Here is a 24,151-nt window from a genome sequence, read left to right as displayed (position 1 = left end):
TTGGGGAAAGCCATAATTAGCAGAAATTATAACTAGGGTTGCAGAAATAATAGTTCTTGTTCAGGTTGAGGCATATCTTAGTCTCTTGTTTCATTTATTTCATGTATGGTTTATTGTCTCATTTTAATTTTCACATATATAGGAACAATGAAAGGAATCTAGCCTTCATTTCCTATAACTTTTCTTCAGTTCTACAGTACTTAAAATAATATTGTATGCCTTTTTACTATAGAACCAGAATATGTTGGCTTCTGCTTCCTTACTGCTGTAGAGGGCCTGAATTGAGTAACATCCCACACTAAAAAGAGCAAAGGAACTGCACAGTCCAGGTTTAGTTTGTGTAGAAGAGGTAGTATGGTGTTTTTTGGCAATGTCCGTAGTAAATCAAGTGGAGGAGGATTTGCCCAGGTTAAAACGGTGTTCTTTCCTCTACAAGTTACGCCTCCTTTGCTGGCACATATTAATCTCCATGACTTAGTGGATTTTCTTTCAATTCTGCATTATTTATTTTGGGGTTGGTAATATCTTCTCCACTGACATTTTTCTATCAATAAGAGCCAACTCCAGCTATAACTTAGTGACCGTTAGCCCTGACCAAGTCCCTTTGGTCTTCACAGGTGTGAAGCTAATACAAAAGTGGTATGTCACGGGTTAGAGCAAAGAGTACCCTGAGGTTTCTTCCTTTCTCCAAGGCTCTGCCAGTTGGTTTCCCATCTGTAGTCAGTAGCGTACTTTAGTTTGTGAGTACTTAATTCTGAATCTCTGTGTTATCAGGTGAGGAAAACTGAATGGTATGAAGGACAGATAAAACAAAGAACTGACACAATTCCATCTTTTAAGAACAGAAAAAGTGCTTATTACTCTCAGCTTAGAAACACTTACTATTCTTTTTCCTTATAAGTAAATGTATAGAAAATGATTATGAAAACTGCATCATCTTCACCTAACTCTGTTCTCTTTGAAATTGTTGTGAAAACTCCCATTGATTTCTATAATAACCAAATAAGGCCAACTTTCAGGTATTTATAAGTTCTCCCACCCCATAGCTGCCATAGGTAGAGGAATGTTCTGTAAGAACATAAGAATGCTATTTACTGGGTCAGACCATAGGTGCACTTAGGCCAGGATCCTGCTTTCACAGTGGCAGAGAGTGGGTACTGAGGCAGTGAGCGGACAGGGCACATCCAGAATTGTCCATAACCTTTTCCTCTCCCATTATAGCTTCCAGCATTCAGAGGTTTAGTTCTGATTCAGAGGCTGCATCCCTATCTACCATATTCAGTACCTGATGGTGGACCTTTCTTCCAAGAACTGGTCCAACCCCATTTTGAATTGGGTTAAACTACCAGCCTGCACAATATTTTGTGGCAGTGAGTTCCACAAGTTAACTTTGTGCCATATGAAAAATAACTTCCTCTTGTTAGTTTAAGCCAGTGTTTCTTAACCAGGGTACCTTGAAATCCTTTCTAGGCTATCATAGGGCATTTGGCATTGTTAGGCACACAGACATGATTCACAAGATAAACCCAGAGATTTCAAATACGAATTTATAGTGTCAAAAACATTCTGACCTGCTGTGTTCTTTCTGAGCTCTTTGCAACAGAAGAATTACTCTATTTTATCATAGTCAAAAAATTAATGAAAACTAAGATTTGGCATTTTTAAGGTGTGGGAATCAAGCTCTTGATCATTCTTGTTGCCCTTCTCTGTACTAGAAACTTCTAGTTTTTCTCTATCCTTTTTGAGGCATGGGAAGCAGCTAGCCCAGCTGGAAGGGTCTGATGCTCGATTCTAAGACAAGGCTTTCTTGTCTCCTCTATGAATGGGGGAAAAAAACCTCTTTTTGTAATGATGTAAATATGGCAGTCCCGGCGGGCCCCCCCCCCCCCCCCCCCCGCATTTTCCTTTGTTTTTTGGAATATATTCCAAGTAGCGAATATAGATTTAAGAGTTTCATGCATGCATGTATGTATCTACATACATGTGCGTGTACATGTGTGCACATTGGTATGCATATTTTATATATCTTCTTTTTATATTTTAGACCTGGAATGGCCAGTCAACAAGCAGAAGTTCAGAGCTTGAAACTAAGTAATGATTCAATTATAGAAGGAGTAAGTGACCAGGTGCTGGTGGCAGTAGTACTCAGTTTCTCTTTCATTGCTGCTCTGGTGTATATGCTTTTAAGGTGAGACAATACTGAAAGGAATTGATTAATATAAACATTCTAATATTACTGTCACGTTTTAATTTTTTCCTTCAAGTGCATAGTTGGTTTAAGGTACAGGGTAATTATGATTCTGTTATGTGAAGGTAAACTATTGTTTGTAGCCTCACTCTTTCAACTATGTTAAGGGAAAGCAGGAACACTGTGAAAGAGGGGAGCTGGGTGTGTGTAAGGGAAGGACAGAAAACACTGGGGATAGTGTGTTTGAGTGAACATTTTCATACAGAAGATATGTGAGGAGAGCTAGTGAATTTAAGAGATGTGATGACTGCACCCTTTTTTAAACGAAGAGAAGTCACAGTTCAGAATCAGTGCATGAATTAAAAGCTTGAGCTGCGAGTGAAGAAACTATTAACAGTAATTATGATCTGCTAAGAGCTGCAGCTCTTTAATACAGTCAGTATAATGAAGTGCTTTCATCAAGTCTATATGCCATTATGAGCAACTAAATACTGACAAAATAAAGCCACATATCTTCCATCATCTCATAGAGTCATAGATTGTAAGGCCGGAAGGGACCTCAGAAGATCATCGGGTCCAGCCCCCTGCACCAAGCAGGAAAGGTAACTGGGGGTCAGGTGACGCTCTGAGTTAGTTGACACACGAGAGCTGAGTTTGTGAAATCTTAGTTTATCTAACAAACTGAAGGGGGCCAGACTACTGTCTTATGCAGAGGTGTACATGACAGGATTTGCACTCTGGACAGCTACAGGTTCTGGCTGGTGTTCAGGACCTAGGGGTGGAGGCAAGGGATCTGTAGTGTCCCAGCAGATGGAGGTTCCAGCTGTGCAGAAAGAGGGAAGGATCTAGGGGGTGGAAGCAAGGAGGCTTTAAGATCCAGCTGCTATGGTGGTAGGTGTCCTCCAGCCAAGGACTTATTTCTTCTCCAAGTTATATTTTGTTTCCATTGCAGGAAATTGCACACTGAATATGGCAGGAATGCTTGCCTCATTCAATGCCACACTAGATTCCAAGAGCTAGGACACTAGGTATTCTTGCACTCATTTCAGATTATGTGATTTTTCCCTTTTAAAAAACAAGGCAGATAACATTAAAGTTACAAGTTTAACCTGTCAAAAATCAAGAAATGTCAAAGTAAGAATTGTACTTAACTCTGCCCTGTGTGTGTGTATATTTAGACAGTCTATTTACATAATTACCATTTCTTATTTTTTTCCAATACAAGGTTTATTCCTATCACCTTACAGAACAGGTCTCCTTAGGAGTTCTTGCAGCAGTTCCTGTAAACATAGTGAATGTTCTTTTCCTCATTCACTGAGTATCTTGTGTACATATATGCTACATTTAATAGATTTCATAGTTTTTTGGGGTCGGAAGGGACTTCAGTAGATCATCAAGTCTGACCTCCTGCTCTGGTCAGGAAAGAGTGCTGGGGTCAGATGACCCCAGCTAGGTGCTTGTCTAGTCTTCTCTTAAAGACCTCCAAGGTAGAGGAGAGCACCACCTCCCTTAGAAGCCCATTCCAGATTTTGGCAACCCTCACCATAAAGAAATTTTTCCTAATGCCTAATCTAAATCTGCTCTGGCAATTTATGGCCATTGTTCCTAGTAACCCCAAGGGGTACCCTGATAAACAGAGTATCCCTTATTCCTTTCTGCACCCCCCCCCCCCCCCACAATGAATTTGTAGATGGCCCAGATCAAGCATAGTGCCTGTTACTTCATCCCACCAGGGGAAACACCATGTATCTGTGTCCAAGAAAGCAGTTTTCCTTAAGCGTTGCCTGGGGATAAGTGTTCTTCTGGTGTAGTTTAGTACCCACAGAGGTGTTGGGGCTTTAAGCCCACTTTATGGAAATGGGAGGCTCCTCCCTAGCTTGCTCCTGCAGCCGTATGGCTGAGGGCAGGTGAAACTTGGGGGCATCCGAACCCTAAGCCTCTGAGCTTGGGCCTGCACGTCGGATGCCTGCCAAAAGATTTTGGAAATATCTGAAGCCCCTGGTAGGGGTGGAAGATGTTTGCCAGTTGTAGGGCCACTTATGGATTTGGACTTGATTTGACTAGGAACATGAAACGTTTCTCTAAAAAAACACTGTAGACAGCCACAAGATCCCCTCTCAGCCTTCGTTTGTGGAAGCTGAAGAGATTCAGGTCTCTCAGTCTCTCCTTGTAGGATTGTACCTGCAGGCCCTTAACCATACGAGTGTCCTTCCTCTGGACCCTCTCAAGGTTATTTTAGAACCCTAGATATTATTTGTACATCTAGGGTTCTAAAAAATATTGTCTATAGGAAATGTAATGTAACACAAAATAAACACTGTATAGCTAAGCTATAAATATAGGAATACTGTGCTAAGGTTGTATGGTTAGCCTTACTTCAACAGCTTTGGCTCCTTAATGAAAATATATCTTCAATAGATAGTATTCAGACAACTAAATCCCAGTTGGATGATGTTTCTTAAAAGGTCATAAAGATTGGGGTGTGATTCATACTTTTGGTTGATTTTGAAAGTGGAACAAAGTCCTGGCAAGCTGATGCTAAAATATGTATATGCTTGTACACATGAATATTGACTAACTGCGAGTACTCTGGCAGTTGTTTATTTAGGATTAAACAAATAAATTCTTATGCTAAAAACACATGTATGCAATGTGAGTATTACACAGTTAAGATTGCAGTCAAGTAGTACAAATTTTGCAAAAGTTCCTATAGCCATTGGGCAAAATCAGAATCATGGAAACATGATGAAAGGGATGTTAGGAGATCTCTACTCCAGGAATGGCCAACCATGTGGCATGGGCAGCTTCTGTGTGTGGCATGCATTAAACTGGGGAAGGGACAGGCAGCACAGCAGCAGATAGGATAGAAACCAGAAAGCAGGACAGCAGATTGGGGGAGGGGCACAAGGCAGGGAGCAGAAAACAGAGCAGTTGATTGGGCAGGAGAAAGGTATTGGATGGCATTTGGGAAAGGTAGGCTAATTTATGACACTCCTGCCAAAAAGGTTGGCCCCAGTGATCTAGTCCAACGCCCTTCTCTAATGCCTGAGGCTATACCTGAGAGATGTTTGTCTAAACCAAGGTGCTCAACCTTCAGTTCACAGGCCAGATATGGCACGCGGAGCCATTGCATCTGGCCAATGGGGCTGTCCACAGGTCGGAAAATTTGATGTGGGTGGGGGAGCAGTGGCCATTAATATGATCACTCTTCCCCTGCCAGATTCCCAAACCCCAAGCCTCTCACAGCCAGTCAGAGCTGGGCCATGTTCTCTTCCCCACTGTGGGGCTGGGCCATGCCCCTTCCCCCCACATCTGGATCAGAGCTGGGCCATGCCTCCCCTCCCTCCCCCCACGGGGCTGGGTTGGGGCTGGGCTATGCCCCCTTTCCCCCCCATATCTGGATCAGTGGTCATTCCCCCTTTTCCCTTCCCTCTTCTCCCCCAGCCAAGCCATGCCTCCTTCCCCTGCAGGGCTGGGTTGGAACCGGGTTGCCCCCCACCCCCTCTGTGCAGATGGATGGTGCTCTCTGTGCCCAGCCTGGATGCTGGATTGGGACCACCAGCCAGATCCAGTCCTCAGATGAACCAGGCACTGCCCATCCGGCCCACTGGGGAAAAAGGTTGAACACCACTGCTCTAAACCATTCTAATGAAGACCATTAAGATGGTTCCACAGCATCACTAGGTAGGTTGTTCAAGTATTTTACCACCTGAACATTTAGAATATCATCTGAGGGATAATTGAGATCCTTGCTGAACTTGCTATGTATCCCATCTCCTACTTTCTGTCAAAGAAGGAAATTGGATTACTTTGACATGATCCCTTTTTTTTTTTAATACCCTAGCTGCTTATCACATTTTAGGTACTGATAAATTGATTTCCTGATACTTGGTTCTAGATGGTTTCTGGGCATCAAGTTATGTTAAGTGATCTATATTTCCTTGAGTTGTACATTTACCCTGTTTTAAGAACAGGTATTATGTTTGCCCTTCCCAGTCCTCAAGAAAATGCTGTGTCCTCTATGACGTGTCAAAGATGATTACCACCAGTTCAGAGATTACTTTAAGCTGGATCCTCTAGTGCTTGGATGAATTTCATCAGCCCCTGCCAAGCTGACTATTTCTGTCTTACTTAAATATTTCTTAATTTGTTCTTTCCTTATTCTGACCTACACTCTTAATTCCCAGTTAAAATTAATTTTGTTAAGCATCTTATCACAGTTGACCTTTTTTGCGCAGACAGCCAATAAAGAATTAACTATCTCTCTGTTCTCTTATCTTTTCATTATTTGCTCTTTGTTTAGTATAATTTCTTATTATTTCCTTTGTTTTCCTCTCTAAAGGCAGTTTCAAGAGTGATAAATAAAAGCTAAATCCCAGAGGTACTACTGTATTGTGCATCTTGACTATTTAATGATTTACATGGTATATCAAAACAACAAAAATGTGAATATATTGAGGTGTCACAAATGGAATAGGGTTGTTAGTTGTAGTCATGTTGGTTGAAGGCAAGGGCAGGCAATTATTTCGGGCAGATGGCGGCTTACCAAGTTTTGGCAAGCCATCAAGGGCTGCATGGATAGCCCCAGCCCTTGACAAGTACCCCACCCCCTGGTTGCCATCTTGGGACTGGAAGTCCTGCCCCCTAACTCCTGACCTTTGCCACCAGAAGTCCCTCCCCTTGCCCCCCCCCCCAAATTACTCCTTTCAGCAAAGGGGTGTGCCATCGCTGAACCAGAAATATACCAAATTATATTCTAAAAATGAAATGTGTGCTACAACATTCATTAATTTAATTTCAGAAAATATTTTTGTCCTGATTTACATGCGTTTGTGTAGTGTCCATAGAGGTGATTGTATAAGAGCTTAAAATGAAGTCTTACTCTTGTATATTGTGAGGGGTATGGGGGTTGGGTATAGGTTTGTGAGTATGTGGGGGGGGATTTGTGTAGGGTGTGGGTGGGTATGGGTTTTGTGGGGGACTGTGAGTGTGTGGGGGGAGGGTGGCTGGGGAGGGTTGTGGCTTGTGTGGAGGGGGAGGGTTTGCCCACAGGCTGCCCCCCCAGTGCCTGCCCGCCCCCCTTTCCCTCCCCCCCCCAGCTATCCTGGAAGCCCAGGTTCTCTACTCTTGCTACTCCTGGCCCCAGGGCACTGGCACGGGCCCCATGCTCCCACTCATTGCCACTTGTCCCCCATCTGCCACTGCTGCCCTTCTCCTGCTTGTTCACGTTACCCCCGCTCTAGCACTGCATCCCAGCTGCTCCTGTGGTCTTGGGGCTGCAACTGGGAACTACATGGTGCCGGCAGGCAGGGCGGTGAGCAGGGGAAAGGCTGTGGCAGGTGGGGGAAGGGGCAGCAAGTGGGTGCGCAGAGTGCAGCAACACCTGAGCTCAGGCTTTTTGAATGTGTATCCTTAGACTTAGTGTCTGAACTTACATGCGTGCCAAGACTGTGGCTGCACTAATGGAGTTACCACAGGATAATGAACCTTGAGGCTAAAGTCTAAGGTAACTGCTTCAGTATAGCTGTTGTGAACTAACAGTTAGTAGTGCTATGAAGGAACTACCTTGTCATAGGAAAAAAAATCCTGGATTAAAACATTTGCATGGATCGGAACTGAAACAAAAACTTCCAGGTTAGAGTAGATTTACCTTGATTTTAAAAGTATAGCATGTAGTTGCAGCTTTTTCTCCTTTGGGCACTTGTGATTTTCACAGCCTAAAATTTTTAGCTGAGTTTAATGGCTTCACCCTGATACAGTATGAGGTTTCCATGTATCCTCTTCATGAGGGAAAGAAGTGATGGATTGCTGTCTCTACCTCTTTCCCACCATCCCTTTCCTCTAATTTCCCATTAATTTAAATGATTTTTTTATGTTTAACCTCTACTCTTGTTATTGTTGGGGTCCTTCGTGGTTTCTCTCCTATCTTCACTATTCAGTTAGTTGCTCCACATTCAGAAACAAGAGGTACATCTATCCTTTCTTCTTTTGAGTATTCCTAATCTTTCAAACAGCAGATTCAGTAGGGGTGGACCTTAAAAGATAATTTTGCTTTGTAATAATAGGACATGTATGTACAGCAAAGGAAAAAAATAAGGAACAGGATTGCTTCCAGTAACAAAGGAATTAATAGTAGAGGAAAAATTTACTTTGGAAATGGAAGACTCTTAATGATGGATATAGAAACTTACAATCAACATGGTTTGGTTTGGTTTTTCCAGGATAACAATTTTATTTTGATTTACTAAAACTTGAATTTTCTGGTGAAACAGTTGTGATGATTAGTCATAGCAGAGTTGTCTTGTTTGATGAAAGGTCACAATTTGAAATATTATGAAACACCTTGATTATGCAGTTTTCTTAATTATATACAAACTTCCTTAAAATCCTTCATGTTAAGAGTGAATGATTCCCTCCCCCTTTCGCCTCTTCCCTCCCCTCCCCACTAGCTTCAGGTTTGGTTTTGTTTAATCAATTGCATAGTTTTCAGTGTGTGCTGCCAGTCATTGTTCTTTTGCTTTTTGCATTTCCTTTCATAGAAATGAACATCAGAACATTCACCCGGAAAACCAGGAACTAGTGCGAGCACTCCGGCAGCAGCTTCAAACAGAACAGGTGCCATGCTAAATGCTGAAAACATTCATCCTCCTAATAATGTCTTGTATAATGTTTCTCCTTTACTGCTGAGGCTTGAAATATTTCTGAAACGAGTCATTTTTGAGTGACGCGCACACTTTTTTTTGTACATAAACTGTGCTAGAACCTTATCATTTACTTCATCAAGCTTGCAGTGTGATTAAAATCTCTTCCATTGATATGATGATTATTCTTTTCAGTTTTAGCTCCTAGAAAATTAGGCAGATCCTTTTCAAATTAACCCAGAATTTTTGGGATGCTCTAACAGTTTTTCAGAATTTCTTAAAGCAGTACAGGGGAAGTTCCAGTTTTCTCCACAAGAGGGTGTTAATTACATGGTAATGCACACACTTTGCTGTATTCTGTGCGTCTGGTAGTACACGGGAAGGAGAGTCAAATCTGGAGTTCAGTTTGCAGCCATAGGAAAGAGGGCAGATGTTTTGACTGTCTAGCTGAACTTCTTGGATAACAACACAGCAGCCAAGTCATAGAGAGCTTAGGGGGAGCCACTCAGGGCAGCTGTATACATTGTATCCTTCCCTGGCCTGTATGGATATAAGCAGGACAAGGAGAGAGAGAGGGAAGATTCTAGTAAAGCATTGGAACAGATTACCAAGAGAGGCTGCGGAATCTCCATCCTTGGCAGTTTTTAAGTCTCAGCTAGACAAATCCTTGGCTAAGATGATATACTTGGGGGTAGTCCTCCTTTGAGCACAGAGTTGGACTAGATGACCTCCTTAGTTCCCTTCCAACCTTATTTTTTTACGATTTTCAGAGTGGCAGTAATGTAAATGAATGTTGCTGCAGAATTATGGTGGTGTTACAGAAAGAATGCAGGACCTTGGTAATAAGAAATTAGCACTTTCCCTTGTCTTTTGGACTGGAGCATGAGCTCTGAGTAACCATGAAGTGTTTGGCAGTCATAACCATGTATCTAGATCTATAGGCGCTCTTTATTGGCAACCCTGTAGAAGAAATATAAAGATCAGCCATGACACCATCAACATGATGGAACTGTTAAAGTTCATAGGAAATTATCTGACATCTGGGCTTCTTACCAGGACACACATGAGCTTATGTGCATATTAAGCCTTGGAGCAAAAATTGATAATTATAACTTATGGCAGTGCAGCACCACTACTTTTAGCATAGGCAAAGCTATAGTCAGATACTGAGTTTGTCACTTAGGGTTTAGTTTATTTAAACAAATAGGACTGTTTCTTAAATGTAGGAGTAGAAAGTTCTACTTTCATTATCCTCAGGGAGCCTGAAGTATATCCTGTATAAAAGGGGTGGAGGATTTGCATGTCATAGGAACTGTCCTATTCAACTATTTTTTCTATTCTTGCTCTTATGTTTAGTGTTGGAGGCATTTTGTTTGGCTTAGAGCAAGTGAAGAAAGTATTCTATTTTTTAACTCAAGTACTATTCTAAATTGAAGTTTAATCCCTTGAAACAAATTGTTTTTTATTTTTATCTCAACAGGATGAATCTGCTGGTGATAGACATCATTTCTACACTGACATGTCCTGTCCAGTCTGTTTACAGCAAGCTACTTTTCCCATTGAAACAAACTGTGGGCATCTTTTCTGTGGTAAGTAAAAATCATCACCAGAGAAGTTAGTTAACATTTAAACTGTTCCTCTCCTCCTCCTCCTGAGGATGTAGTATTTACATTCCAATGGCCCCAATGATTTTGGAGTAATTCATGACTCTGGGAGGAGTCTTTCTGTTCCTCTCAACTGAGAGATCCTTAAGTAAATACTGTATTCCATGAATCTAAGGCTTTGTTTAACTAGGAGAAGTAGTATAGTTCAGGCTGGGCTTAGCTAACCCCTGCTAGCAGAGGCCAAGCTAAAATCAGTTCCTTTCTTGGTGTAGATGCAACATGTAATTTAATTTTAGACAGCTCCATTCTGCTTCTCCAGGACCATTTAGTCATTTTTATTGCTTTTCTCAAAAGTCTGTCTTATGATGTGCAATTACTTGCCTATATTTCAGATACAGAATCATAAAAAAGTAGGGCTGGAAGGGACCTCCAGAGGTCATTAGTCCAGCCCCCTGCATGAGGCAGGATCATCTATCCAAACTATCCTATACAAATCCACTGTCTAACTTATTAGCAAAACTTACACAGTCCTTGTTGTGTCAGGGTTAACTCCCTAACCTGTTGCAGGTAAAGCAGGGGGACCACGGCAGCCAATGTTCTGCTGTGGCAAAGGTTGTTAGAATACATTTGAAAGATCCAAGGAAGTGAACCATGCCCCCTGCTACAGAGGAAGGCAGAAACCCCCACAGTCCATACAAATCTGACCATGGGGTAAAATTCCTTCCTTATCCAAAATCTAGTGATCAGTCTGACCCTGAGCAGAGGGGCAAGACCCTGTAGTTAAGAGTCTCCACATTTAAGTCTCAGTGGGAGCATTGGCACACCATATTCAAAATCCCAGCCTTGAATGCAGCCAACACCTAGTGCTTCTGAAGAAGGTGGGGGGGAAAAAAACCCTTGAGACATCTAGGAGCAGGAGGGGGGAAACAAATTTCCTGGCCCCATGTGGCAAACAGCAAAGCCCAGAAGCATGGAAAAAGACCCAGACTAGAACATAGGCATAGCTATGCCAAGATCATCCCTGACCAATGTTTATCCAGCTTTTTCTTGAGTATCTCCAATGATGAAAATTCCACAACCTCCCCATTTGCCTTACTGTTCTAAGAGTGAAGAAGTTTTCCTGCTATCCAATTTAAACCTGCTTTGGGTGCAACTTCAAGCCATTGTCTGCCACTTACTTTCTGCAGCAAAAGAGAAAAGGTGGTATTCCAGGTACTGTTTTATCAGAACTACCCAGAGAAAAGAGAAACAGCTACCAGTCTACTGTATAGCTTTAGACCTTCATTTACATTTGCACTTTGACTTACTTAGCACTTTGCAGACTTGCTCCTCATGTGTCAGGGATCTTGTTTATTTATACAGGTAGAATGGAGAGAGCAACAGGAGAAAAAAAGTGAGTCAGGATACTACCACTGTGTATATATATGAGAGGAACATTCTACCATTATACCACTATATATATATATATATATATATATATATATATATATATATATATATATATATATAGTAGTATCCTGACTTGCTTCTTATATATATCTCCCAAAGTTAATTCAGATGATCCATTTTTAGAAAATATTTGAAAATTGAGAATCTTGGAAAGTAGAGCCAGGTATAAATGCTTTTTGTTTACCTTAATTTACTGGAATCCCTCTAGAAAGGGATTATGGTGAGTTCTAAAAGTGAAAGGCTTAATGGTAGTGTTATGTTATGGAAATCAAGAATTATGTATCCTGATTTTCCCACCTTAATCCAGTGGTTCTCAAGCAGGATACCGCATCAACATAGGGTGGCTTGAGATCCTCTCAAGGCTGTCACACAAAGTTAGCACTTAGGCATGCAAACATGATTCACAAGATAAATCCAGAAATTTCATATAGGAATCTATAGTATTAAAAAAGTTCTGACTTGTTCTGTTCTTTCTGAGTTCTCTGCAACAGAAAAACTGCTCTAGAATTTTTTCCGTAGTCAAAAAATGAATAAAAACTAAGACTTGGTGAGGGGTGTGTTGAGTCTAACAAGGTTGAGAGCCACTGCGTTAACCAAAAGAAAATCCACTGAAAACATTTTCTTCACTATTAAAAGAAATAAGTTCCTAAATAGCACCAAGAAGAATGAGGTAATAGGCCAGCAATTCCTACAATTGGTTGGAATATTGTTTGTGTGCCACCAGATTTGAATGTACAATTTAATTCAGTTGGAAATAAATTAGACACTATTCTTGAAGTTTTTTAACCTAGTCAAAAACTGAATTAGCTGTTTTCCATGTCACACATGTTTTCATGTTTTTTTTTATTTCCATATGTCACAAACTGCACACGTTTAAAGAACAAGACCATAGTTTTTTTACAAGCTGAATTCTCTCTCAACCTAAAGAAGACTCGTAAGATACTCCTGCTAAATTTCACCATGATGAAAGCTTTTCAATTATTTATTTTCCAATTAATGATGCAGAAGCTTTTTTCTTTTCTTAAATAGTTAATAAAGATATGAAAGAATTAATGTAGATAATCCACCAGGATTTACACAATTAATTGCTTCCAAAATTTGAATGAATTTGGTTTAAGTATCTGCAGTGAATATTGTATAAAAGCCACCAATTATAAAAACATGTGATACCTGAAACTAGTATGTAGAGGTTATAATGTTGCTCTCTTTCTTAAAACCTGATTCCTTATTTATTTATGAAAATAATTGTTTTAAATCAGAAGTGTCTACTACTGTGTCATTTGATATTTACCTCCATTAGGTGCCTGCATTATTGCTTACTGGAGGTATGGCTCATGGCTGGGTGCTATTCGCTGCCCAATCTGCAGACAAACGGTAATGCTTTCTGTAATAAAAAATCCAATAATTCTAACTCCAGTGATAGGCCCTGATCCTGCAAACATACATTCATATGCAAAGGGACAGAGGCAGGATATTGAATGGGAGGAAGAAAAGACATATGGAGCTGAGTTGAAGGTAGGCAAGTGAGGGACAGACTACAGGTAGAGTGTATGGAGTGGGCAAGAGTCTGAGTGGGATATTGAGGAATAAAGGGGAAAAGACGACATAATGATGGTGGGGGCATAATGGGAAAAAGCAGAATATCAGTGTTCCTCATGTGCCAAGAGGTGGGACAGGGATAGCAGAGTGCCTCTCTGATCAATAAGTAGGGAGTTCTTTATGTCTGCATGTGCATTTCGTATTAAATTTTGAACCCCAAATAATCTTACATGCTTTTGAAGGGAAAAGCCTGCACTGAAGACTTAAAAAATAAAAGAAAATTTAAAACAAAACACACAAAAATCTAAGATTTTTTTTTTTTTAATTCTCCTGTTTTTTAAGCTAATCTTTTTCATTGTTAAACAAAGTTGCGCATACTGTGCAATTAAAGCTAGTAAGTATGTATACTGGTTTCAGTCTTGAGGGCTTTGTGTTGCTTTATGTTCATAAGAACAGCATGGTAGCTTGGTAACAATTTTTGATTATCTTAACATTTATATGCAAGAGACAAGCAACTTATGCCATTCATCCTAAACAGTGACAGTAAAATCTTTACCATGCAACCCTTCATATATTGGCTTTGGTCATATGATTTACAAAAATAATTGGAAATATTGTAGAGATATTTAAAAGTACTATTTGGAATATTTATTGTATTTCTTTGCTTGTAAAACCAAGGTGCATTAGTAGCCAGTTTATTGTTTTTCCTTATGGCATTTAAATCATGTTATCGTTGGAGTGTGTCTCAAATATTAATTCATTTATCCCCCTCATGTGTTAGACAGGGAAGTTGTTATATCCCCATTATACAGGTTGGGGGCTCAGACATAGAGGTAAGTGACTGTAATGGATTATTAGTGGCAGAATACAAGTGAGATTTCCAAAGATGTATAATAAATTGCAGAGTAACATACTGCACTCTATTTATCATAAAGGTCTTCAGTTTTTTACATAAATAGTTCCATGACATACAAGTATATATATTACAATTGTTTCTATATAAATACCTAAAGTATTCAGGAATATGTGTACATGACACACTCTATGTTCTGCAATATTAAATATTTGCATCAGAATTAACCTCCAAATATATATATATATATTTAAGAATATACTCCCTTCTTTACTTTGGCAAGAACATTGAAAAAATCTTTTTTTTCTTGAGTCCTCTCCCATTTTTCTCCAGATTAATCCCTCTACCTTCAGACTTCCCATTACAACTACCAGCTTTCCAGTTAAGGAGACTCTTAATGGACTCCAGGATTTAGCTGTCAGGGAGATGCAGTAATCTACACTATCACAATGTTTTGGCTGACTATCTTTAGGCTGGCACACTTAGGAGGAACACAGTTCCTGGAGTTAACCATGGTGTTATAAATCCACATAGGTTGTGTTCAGGTTGTGTTGCCTTAGGCTGCAAAGCAGAGTCATCATTAAGAGAGTGGAAGTATTTGTTTAATTTGGCATAACATTTTCATAAGAGGAAAATGACTGGTTCTAGGTACTGAAGTTACTTTTGAAAATGGAACTTCAATTCCTAAGTCACGGGCTTTTTTGAAAATTTCCCCCTTGATCCTGTTGCAAAGCTGCTGTGCTTGTACATTGTTTATCCTTAGCAAATATTCTTTAAAATAGCTTATTATATCCTTTTAGAAATATCTTAAACTGCTAATTCTTTAAGACTTAACAGCTGTACTTGACTAAGGCCATGTACAGACATCCAGTTTTGCCTGGGAGAGTCACTGCTCTCCTCAGGAGAAACCTCAAGTGTACAGACACAGGATTTTTCTCCCAGAGCAAAAATGGCTGCTTCAGGAGAAAAATAACCTAGGAATAGCCTGGTTTAAATTACTCCAAGGAGAGTTTCTCCTGAGAGAGTGAATACCTGTACACATTCCCTTCTGAGAGAAGCCACAGCATTGTCCTCCAGCATCCTAAGGGAGTTTGCTTCTGCCCCCCTGTCCTGGGAGACTGTGTGCACTTAGGTTGGACTCTACTGCTCCAACTGAGCAAGATGTGGAACAGGCCCCTTCTAAATCCCCAAACTGTGCTGCAGGGAGACAGAAGCTGAGCAGTCTGTGTCATCCAGTCAGGGCTGCCCTATGCACTGCTGCCATCTGTCTCTGAGCAAACTGAGTGCCTACAGAGCATGCTGAGCTGTGTCTACAGGGAGCCCCTGGCTGCGCAGCATCAGCACTGTAAGCTCCTTGCTCTTCAGAGGCTTAGCATTTGAATGTCTGTCTGTTCAGGGGGTTCCAGGTATGTTTTTCTACCAGGAAAACACACACATGGAGAAGTCTCCCAGATCATTCAAACTTGTATACTCAGCCTAAGTAAGTAAATTCTGGGTATTGGAAACTAATTGTTTTTAGGATAATGTGTAGAAATAAGACAACACCTCTAAAATTGAAACAAGTTTGTTATACTATAATTATACTTATTGTGAGATTTTGCATTTCCTCACTATTGCATTTCATTTATTAACCAATGTAATATGTACAGGTGACATTATTTTTGCCACTCTTTGGTGAGGATCAACCAGATGCAGCCCAGGTGCTTCAAGATGTTAGTGATTACAACCGGAGATTCTCAGGGCAGCCGAGATCTGTAAGTACAGCAGGGATAAGTCAGTGAACCAGAAAGAGGGAGATTAACACTGGTTTACAAAATGTGATTTTCTTGTGTGTGTTCATGCTGCGCAAGTTTTTCTTAGTAAATACTTGATATATATCTCTTTATGACTTGCACTTAAAGAATATAACCTTGTATTTCTGTTGTAATTACTTACATATTTACTCACATACCACATGCACCTGTGGTTCTCTTCCCCCCTCTGCTCCCCCCCCCCCAAAACAACAACAACTAGCCAACCAAAATTGGATTGCATGTTTTAAACAAAGAAACTGATTCTCAGATTTGAGGCATTGGGGATGCTGGAATGGCTGCCAGGGGCTCTGCTGCCTTTTTTGGAGTGGCAGGGTCTAGTTCTCAGCATTACTCACCCTGTCCTGCAGCTCCAAAGCCCAAGCTTTAATCCTGTCACAGCTGCTGCTTGAAGAACCTGATCCTGTGGGCCCTGGGAATTCCTGTGGAGGATCAGGTACCTCAGGCCCCAGAAGTGTGCCTGCCCAGCTTTTCCCAGTTACAAAGATGCACCCCAGGCAAACTCTGGGGCATGTTTGCATAAGCAGGGAAAGCTGTATTGTTTCTGCCTGCAGAAATATATTCTGGACAATCTCTGGTGTGTCTTTGTAAGCAGGGAACATGTTTCCCATTGTCCTGCAAGATCGGGCCCCTGCCCAATGAAGCAGATCCAGTTGTGGCTGACAAATCCCACCACTGCTGATCCTCTTAATTTGGCAACAGCAAAATTATACCCTATCTTAGTTTACATGTGTGAGTGTAGCACAATGGGGCCCCATTTTGCTAAGCACTGTTCATATACAGATACTGTTTCTACAGTTTGGATGTGTACAGACAAATCCTAGTGATTTCAGTGGATTCTAGTGATTTCAATGGATTCTGTCTATGCATGTAATTGTAGAACTGGAGCTTTAGTAAGAGACACTGCTCAGAAGAGTTTATAATCCAAATAGAATGGAGTGGGGGAGAGAGAATTATCCTTAGTTTATGGGGGTGGGGGTGGCAAGGGGCACAGAAATTCAAAGCCTAATCTAAAACCCATAAAAGTTACTTATAGGACTCCCATTTACTTCAGTGGGCTTTGGAAAAGGCCCACGAGTTGTCCATGATCGTGTGGGAAGTCTGAGGTAGGGTCAGCTTTTGGACCTTAAATTGAACAAAGTCTGTTGCTATAACCACAGGACTAGCCCTCCATTCTAAGGGTAGTCTTAGAAGCTTTTGTAGACTTAGGCAATATCTCCTTTAACTTCTGTTTTGTGGCTCCACCTGTACTGGGAAAGGAGCCATTATTCAAAGCAAGGCTCAGAAAAAGGTTCAGCTTCCACTGAACAATGGCTAACTAGTATGGATGGAACCATGGAATAAAAGATAAAAAGAATGGAATCCCAGTGAGTTTGTTTTCTAATCTTCAAGCGTGACAAGTCCCTTGAAAACCCATAGTGGCCACTGCTTTATAGTGTAGTTCTCTTTTTAGAGAAATTGTAATCCATTGCTTCTTGACTATCAGGTCACCAAGAAATCCCCAGATGTTTTCCATACTGACCTTTTTTTTTCATATTTTCTTCACTTGCAACCCACTTGCTAAGTTTCGAAAGTTCTCAACATTTTGTTTTCCTGTGCTAGTTATTGTTTATTTACCATTTTAATAGATACTACTACAGTCTGATGATTTCAAGTCTTTTTCTTTACTATACTGAGCTAATATAGCTTGTAGTCTTTGCTTTGAAACTCGTATTCTGTTCTCATGTTCTCAGCCAGTAATTTATTTTCAGTAAAAAATAGTTCCAGAATGGTTTCTCTGGTTACAATGGCCACCAGCTGAATCCTAAAGTTACCTTTTTTTCCCTTTATAAATTAAGAGCTACTTTAATGCAGTTGTGGCTTTTGCATTTGCTTTCACACAAATGAACATCAGAGTATTCACCCAGAAAACCAGGAGGTACCCCTTAAATGCCTCCAAAATATCTGGGATGTGCTTCCCAAATTAATTATGGTGAAGTTTCAAGTACCACAAGGGCTGGTCCAGGATGTTCAGTAATGTGACTTGATGGATTCCAAAGTTGGTATATGCAGGGGGTATCAATTTCATGCTAAGGAAGTCCCTTTTAGAAGGTGTCTGCTTTCATGTACTGCACCATGCTACAAAAGCAAAGTATCAATTTTCTTTCATTTTGTTTGTTCATAGATTATGGAAAGAATTATGGATTTGCCCACCTTACTGCGTCATGCTTTCAGAGAGATGTTTTCTGTTGGAGGCCTCTTCTGGATGTTTCGTATCAGAATATTCCTCTGTCTGCTAGGAGCTTTGCTGTATCTGGCTTCACCTCTGGATTTTCTACCTGAAGCCCTATTTGGAATTCTGGGGTTTTTGGATGATTTCTTTGTCATCTTTCTGCTGCTGATATACATCTCCATCATGTATCGGGAAGTGGTGACACAGCGACTGAACAGGTGAAAGGAATGGAAATGGCCAGGATGCTGAAGCTTGCATGAAATGTTGGACAAAGGGAACCATGGCACAAGTATGATAATAAAGCACCTATATACATTTTATTTTTTTTTACAGTTACATCACTTTTACTCAGTCTGCTTATGCAAATGTAAAGGGTTAAAACTTAGCAATGGTTGCCTGGAATCTTTAGTTTGTGTATTACATACTCTTAGACAATGATGAGGTGAGCTATATGATATAATACATTACCTACATCTTCTTGCACTTGATGAGCAATTGTATGTAATGCAAGAGCATACACAGGTATAAAACACATCTTCAGATCTATGCTTTGTGAAAAGAAAGTTCTAGCAAAGCGGTGGCATGACTGTTAAGAAAACAAAGTATTTGGATTAACTTGATGTATTAGGACACAGTGTTCAGGTTAGCAAATTGCTTCATGTCTCACTGTGGTGGGTAAAACACTTTTTAAAGAAAAACAGTTTGGCATCTCTCTCTGCAAAAAGAAACCTAAAGATAGCAGCATTACAGTGAATTTTTCTGCTGTTCAGTATTCCTATTAAACAAATATTAGGAACAAATCAGTATTGCTTAACTGCTGTGTACAATCACAAGCAGTTCTTACAATTTTACATTTCTGTTCTGGAATAAATGCTTTCCATTAAAGTAAAATAAAGGAGTAATCATGACTGTTATGCATTCCAGTTAGATAATACTGTGGTTTGAAAGAAGCACATTTTTCACTTAGGTCTTGTCTACTTCAAGGGTATTTATTTGAATGTGAGGTACATCACACTATTGTAAATTCTCCTTTATATTGGCTCAGTTTATCTAAACTGAGAGTTTACAGCAATGCAACTACATCTGAGTAGCTGACCAGTCCAAAAACACTTACGGTGCCTTTACACGTGCTCTGGGGTGGGGTTAACTGGAGCAGTTCTCAGGAGCTGCTCTAATTAAAATATCTGCAGTGTCTCATATTCAGTGTCCCATGCATCAAAATGGCGGTGGGGGTGCTTTACCTAAAACCTGTTGTACGAGCTTTAGTTAAAGTGCCCCCGCCACCATTTTGAAACGTGCGGATGCTAAATACATGCGACACAGAGGCTACTGGAGCATTTTAATTAGATTGAGCAGAGTCGATTAATCGAGTCCACTCCGATGCACGAACGTCAGAGCAGGCATCGGGTACGTGTATAGGTGCCCTTAGACACTGGATTCTGTTTTTGCTCAAAAGTTTCCCTGAATTAGGGATGCTATGGGGATGAGAATATTAAGATGAAACACAATATTATTTGACAAATTTAAACACACAACTTGAAAAACAGTCCAGTTACCTGGGGCCATAGAAATCTGCTGGAAATGTCAAAACAGTAGGATTTTTTTGGTAAGAGTTTTACTCTCAGATATCATAAGCTATAGAGTTGAAAATAAAATAACTTCCACTAAAGAATTAACAATGTCACAAGCTATTCTGTTGGTGTTAAGTACTTTTTAGATAAAAGAACGATAACTATTTTTAAAGCCAAAAGCAAATATTCTAACTTCCTGAATACTTGAAAAGAAAAATAATAGAAATAGCTGACCCTCTGCCCATTTACATGACATGAGCTGGGACATGCTTTTTAAAGGGATTTTAGTACGGTTACCATTTCTTGTGCGCACAAACATACACTTTAGTACTCCTACATGGATGAGGATGGTAAAATTCACATATCTTTTAGATACAGCATGCTGCTGATTCTGTCACTTTTGCACTGGTGCTTAAGAAGTGCATGCACTGATTTTACTTTTACAAGTATAAAGTCTTTTTGAAAATTTACTGTTGAATATCCAGAGCTATGTTGTTGTTAACCTGGATCATTGAACTTTTCTTCATACCTGTCCTATATTTGAGATTGGGGGGGGGGGGGGAAGAGAAAGTGGAGGAGATTGAAAATAGAATTTTAAAACAAAACAGGACTTTTCATTAAGTGAATTCTCTAGCTTTGGCTACTTTCTGTTGTTCTTTAACTCCTTACTTCAGCTTTTCCCTTCATTTTTGTCATCAACCAATATACAGTGAAAACGTATTGGCTACCTCAATTAGATATCAGTATGCTATTGTTCTTTGAATCCTACTTAAAGCTGGGGAACACAAAACTTCCTTGCATATGCACTAAGGTGTCACAGCAAGGTGGTATTCTGGAGTGTTGGGGGTGTAGGTCTGTGCAGTGCTGCTGTGGAAATGTCTCTCTTTAAAGAGGTCTGTCTAGTGGCAAATCCAAGCAGTGGCTGAAGGGCAGGGAAACTTAGCCTCCTTTGTCTTATGGTGTTTGACCCTCCCCTTAACTTGCTTAGAGCACAGCATAGACTACTGGTTATAACCAGTGGAGCCCTCTCTTAGACTTGATACCTTGTTTTTTATGCTTTTGTCCATGCCCCTCTTTACTCTCAGAATGCCCTTCCTTAGCTGATCTGCAAGCCTCTCACTGACTCTGTCATGTCCCTTCTTCCACCCTCTTCTGTCACAATACCTATGCAAAATTAGTCAACTAAGGAGGCTGTTCCCAAAGCAACGCTTTCTGCACTTGAGCACAAGCCATCACTGAGTAACTGCCTTAATCTGGCTGATGTTATTCTGTTTCCTCCTCCGCCCTTTCCTTTCTTGGCAGCAGTGGGTCATCTCATCTTTCTGATCAGGAGGCACTCAGTACACCATTGGGTACCGATAGGAATAATATAGTCTTCAGTTCAGCAAAGCGTATGAGCATTAATACTAGCTGAATCAGGACCACTCATCCATCCTGTGGACCCTGGGCTCTTTGGTATTCTGCACCCACCACATACTATGAAACTAATAATATAGTGCAACTAAGTCACCAGCAATAGCGGCTTAAGGAGACAGGTGCTGCACTATGTCAGCTGATACAAGAGTTAAAGATACTGACTGCTGAATCTGCTTTTTCACTTTGCCCCCACTCTCTCTCTGCTCCTCATCACTGTCACTTGCATGCTTGTCTAGACATCTTCTTTTGTCCTAGAGAAAATTCTTCACCAATCACTACCTTATTTCACTGGAACCTGTCTCCATTGTTTGAACGTGTATGTGTAGAGACAGGAGTCCTTTTTATGTATTCATCGCTATGGTATCTGACCACCAATATGGATGTCTATCTAAGTCTTAGCAGTAAATGTCAATTCCAGTTACAGGACAATGTTCAATGGTCCTTTCAGAACAGCTGCCAATAGCCCATCATGAGATTGGAGGCTTTTGGGTTTTGTTTGGTTTTTTTTGAAGGATTGCAGTGGCCTTTACACCCAAAGGATAGGTCTGTTCTGCAGTCAAGACAATACTGCAGGTCATGAAGACCTACCCCAGCTAGCTGTGGCACTTTGTGTAGTGTAGCTCTTGCAGCACAGTATAGGCTGCTAAGCGTTTTGGAGAAGCTGAGCAGTTTCACTGAGCTTTTAGCTACTGGAACACACTGCAAGCAGCACTCATTTAAAACTAGCCAGGGTATACAAGCTGCAGACACACCTTTGGCATACCCTAGAAAATGATGCACTGTCAGGTTGTTCATTGGGATTTTCTCCCCTATTCTCAAGCCATGTTGAAAAAACTCAAACAGTAGCACCTAAGGATTAAGAGAAAAAAATTACAAGTTGTGAAAGGTTGTCACCTCCTCCCTGTAAGCTGTGACCGTGTCATAAGACCATGAACAAGGGAGAAACCATAACAATACTTCCTAGCTCCCATGGAATATCCTGCAGTATCCTACGGCCTCACCATGACCCTTATTACAAATGCTATATAGAATGATCTGTTTCTGGGCTGGTTGTGACCTGTAGCATCAATGTCAGTTTATAGTGAGAGGCAGGCTGCTGGATGTTGCAGGGAGAAAATAGCTACAGGTCCCATAACAGCTGTTCAGGGCTATGGTCTACATTCAACATTAGATCCTCTAAGAACTCTAAGATGCCTGCTCTTTTTACTGACAATAAATCACTGTTAAAATAAGGGTGCCTTTGTTGATTTATTTTACTGGTTTTGTGGGCTGGGGTCTGTTCTGCCTTCTCCCTTCAGATTTGGTTACAGAGGCTTTTTTGTAAAGCCACAGTCCCCCAGCATGGTCACTATGGCTCTTGTTCCTTTAGTACATGATTCCTAGAACTCAGCTCTTGAAGATGTCATTGAGGGGACTGATGGAAGGATAACATTTGCCTGGTGCCCCCTAGTGGATATAAACGTTTCCCTCCAAGCAGTTCAGCCATTACACAAGCACCAAAGCTCCTAAATTAATGAGCCAATATACGTCGTTAACCAAGCACACAGCAACCACCCACCCACCTGCAGTAAAAAAAGGAAAAAGTTATTAGCATTTTAGATGCCTTAGAAGAAAGTAATCTTCAAAGAGAGGTGCAAGAGCATGCATCCTTTTGGAGTAACTTAGATTGAAGTAACTGGGTGCATCTACAGGAGACATTTACCGTGCAGCTGACTAACTAGCAGTGCAGTAAACACCTCGGGGCCTACACATGCACCCCTATTAGGCTGGAGTAAACAAATGTACTCTGCAGCAGGATAGTACTGGTAAATACAAGTATTATCCTGCTATGAAGTAAAAAACTGCAGCAGCACATGTGTAGATGCTGCAGGGGCTGGCTAGGGCATGAGGGTGCTTCAATGCAGAAGCTACCTGCTAGCTAACCCTATGCTAAAGCTCCTCCATCCCCCAGGCAGTCCCTCTGCAGCCCACTGAGCCAGGGAGAAGCAGCCCTGGGCTGGCAGGCTGACGACCCCACCCCGAGCCGCCTGCCAGCCATGGCTGCTGTGACCTGGCTCCATATGCTATGCATGAATACATTCTGGAGCTTATTGCTCTGGATGTAATTGCTCCTGGGTGCACATTCAAACAATGCGCCCAGAAGCAACTAACTCCAGAGCAATAAGCTCTGCGTTTATTCATGTACAGTAACAGATCAGGTGTAGATGTACCCACTGCGTAGTATTTGTGTTAGGGTAAGGGTTCCCATGGGCCTGACTGAACCACACCATGAATCTCTTTCTCCTTGGTCTTGAGTGGTGATCTGAGGCCAAATTCTTAGATTTGCTTGAGTCCTCTATGGCTGGGATGGTTCAAAGTTACTCAGATCATCAAATTATTTCCCCCCTCTTGAATTTGGCCAAGATCTGCTACCAGATTTCAGTATTTAATATACATACACATGTGTTATCAGATTCATGGCCATTGTGGAAAAGTCCCATTGAATATAATGGGAGAGAAACAATAATGTCTCAGGGTTCTATAAGTTACCTTTTTGTATTGGTTTTATTTTGATTTAAGCAATATGTGATGTGGTATATAGATCTACACAGCAGCAGCCCATATCTCATTAACAGAGAGTCTCATTAACTTGCACTGCTTGTCACCAAACAGCAGAATGGAGCAGTAGATGGGAAGGCTGGAGGCTGCCTTGGAGAGGCTTCAGAGCAACAGCTTGAGAGGAGCCATGGAAGAGGTAACATGAGGAGAAAGATTGATAAAGTAGGTAGCCCAGGGAAGCAACCAGGGGTATTTGTTGCCTGGTACAAATGTCCCTGGCCTGGAACCCATAGAAGAAGATAGGCCTAGATTACCCTGCATCCCCTCCC

The 24,151-nt window shown here is 40.9% G+C and overlaps 1 protein-coding gene across 5 annotated transcripts in view; it reads left to right on the top strand.

Annotated features, from left to right (window-relative positions):
- Positions 1 to 22,516, top strand: part of RNF170 (ring finger protein 170) — a 38,334-nt gene extending 15,818 nt beyond the window's left edge. For 3 of the 5 annotated variants that reach the window (XM_059724568.1, XM_059724569.1, XM_059724566.1), the window contains exons 3-8: positions 2,045 to 2,188; positions 8,728 to 8,803; positions 10,310 to 10,418; positions 13,183 to 13,397; positions 15,924 to 16,028; positions 18,250 to 22,516. In XM_059724568.1, coding sequence (XP_059580551.1) covers positions 2,052 to 2,188; positions 8,728 to 8,803; positions 10,310 to 10,418; positions 13,183 to 13,397; positions 15,924 to 16,028; positions 18,250 to 18,519 — 912 coding nt within the window. In that variant the 5' untranslated portion in view covers positions 2,045 to 2,051 and the 3' untranslated portion in view covers positions 18,520 to 22,516. The remainder of the gene's footprint in view (positions 1 to 2,044; positions 2,189 to 8,727; positions 8,804 to 10,309; positions 10,419 to 13,182; positions 13,398 to 15,923; positions 16,029 to 18,249) is intronic. The other 2 variants (XM_019490668.2, XM_059724567.1) reach the window with 2 other exon arrangements.
- The last annotated feature ends 1,635 nt before the right edge of the window (positions 22,517 to 24,151 follow it).

Source organism: Alligator mississippiensis, chromosome 3, assembly GCF_030867095.1.
Source record: "Alligator mississippiensis isolate rAllMis1 chromosome 3, rAllMis1, whole genome shotgun sequence".
Taxonomy (NCBI): Eukaryota; Metazoa; Chordata; order Crocodylia; family Alligatoridae; genus Alligator; species Alligator mississippiensis.
This window is presented reverse-complemented; position numbering and strand designations above follow the sequence as displayed.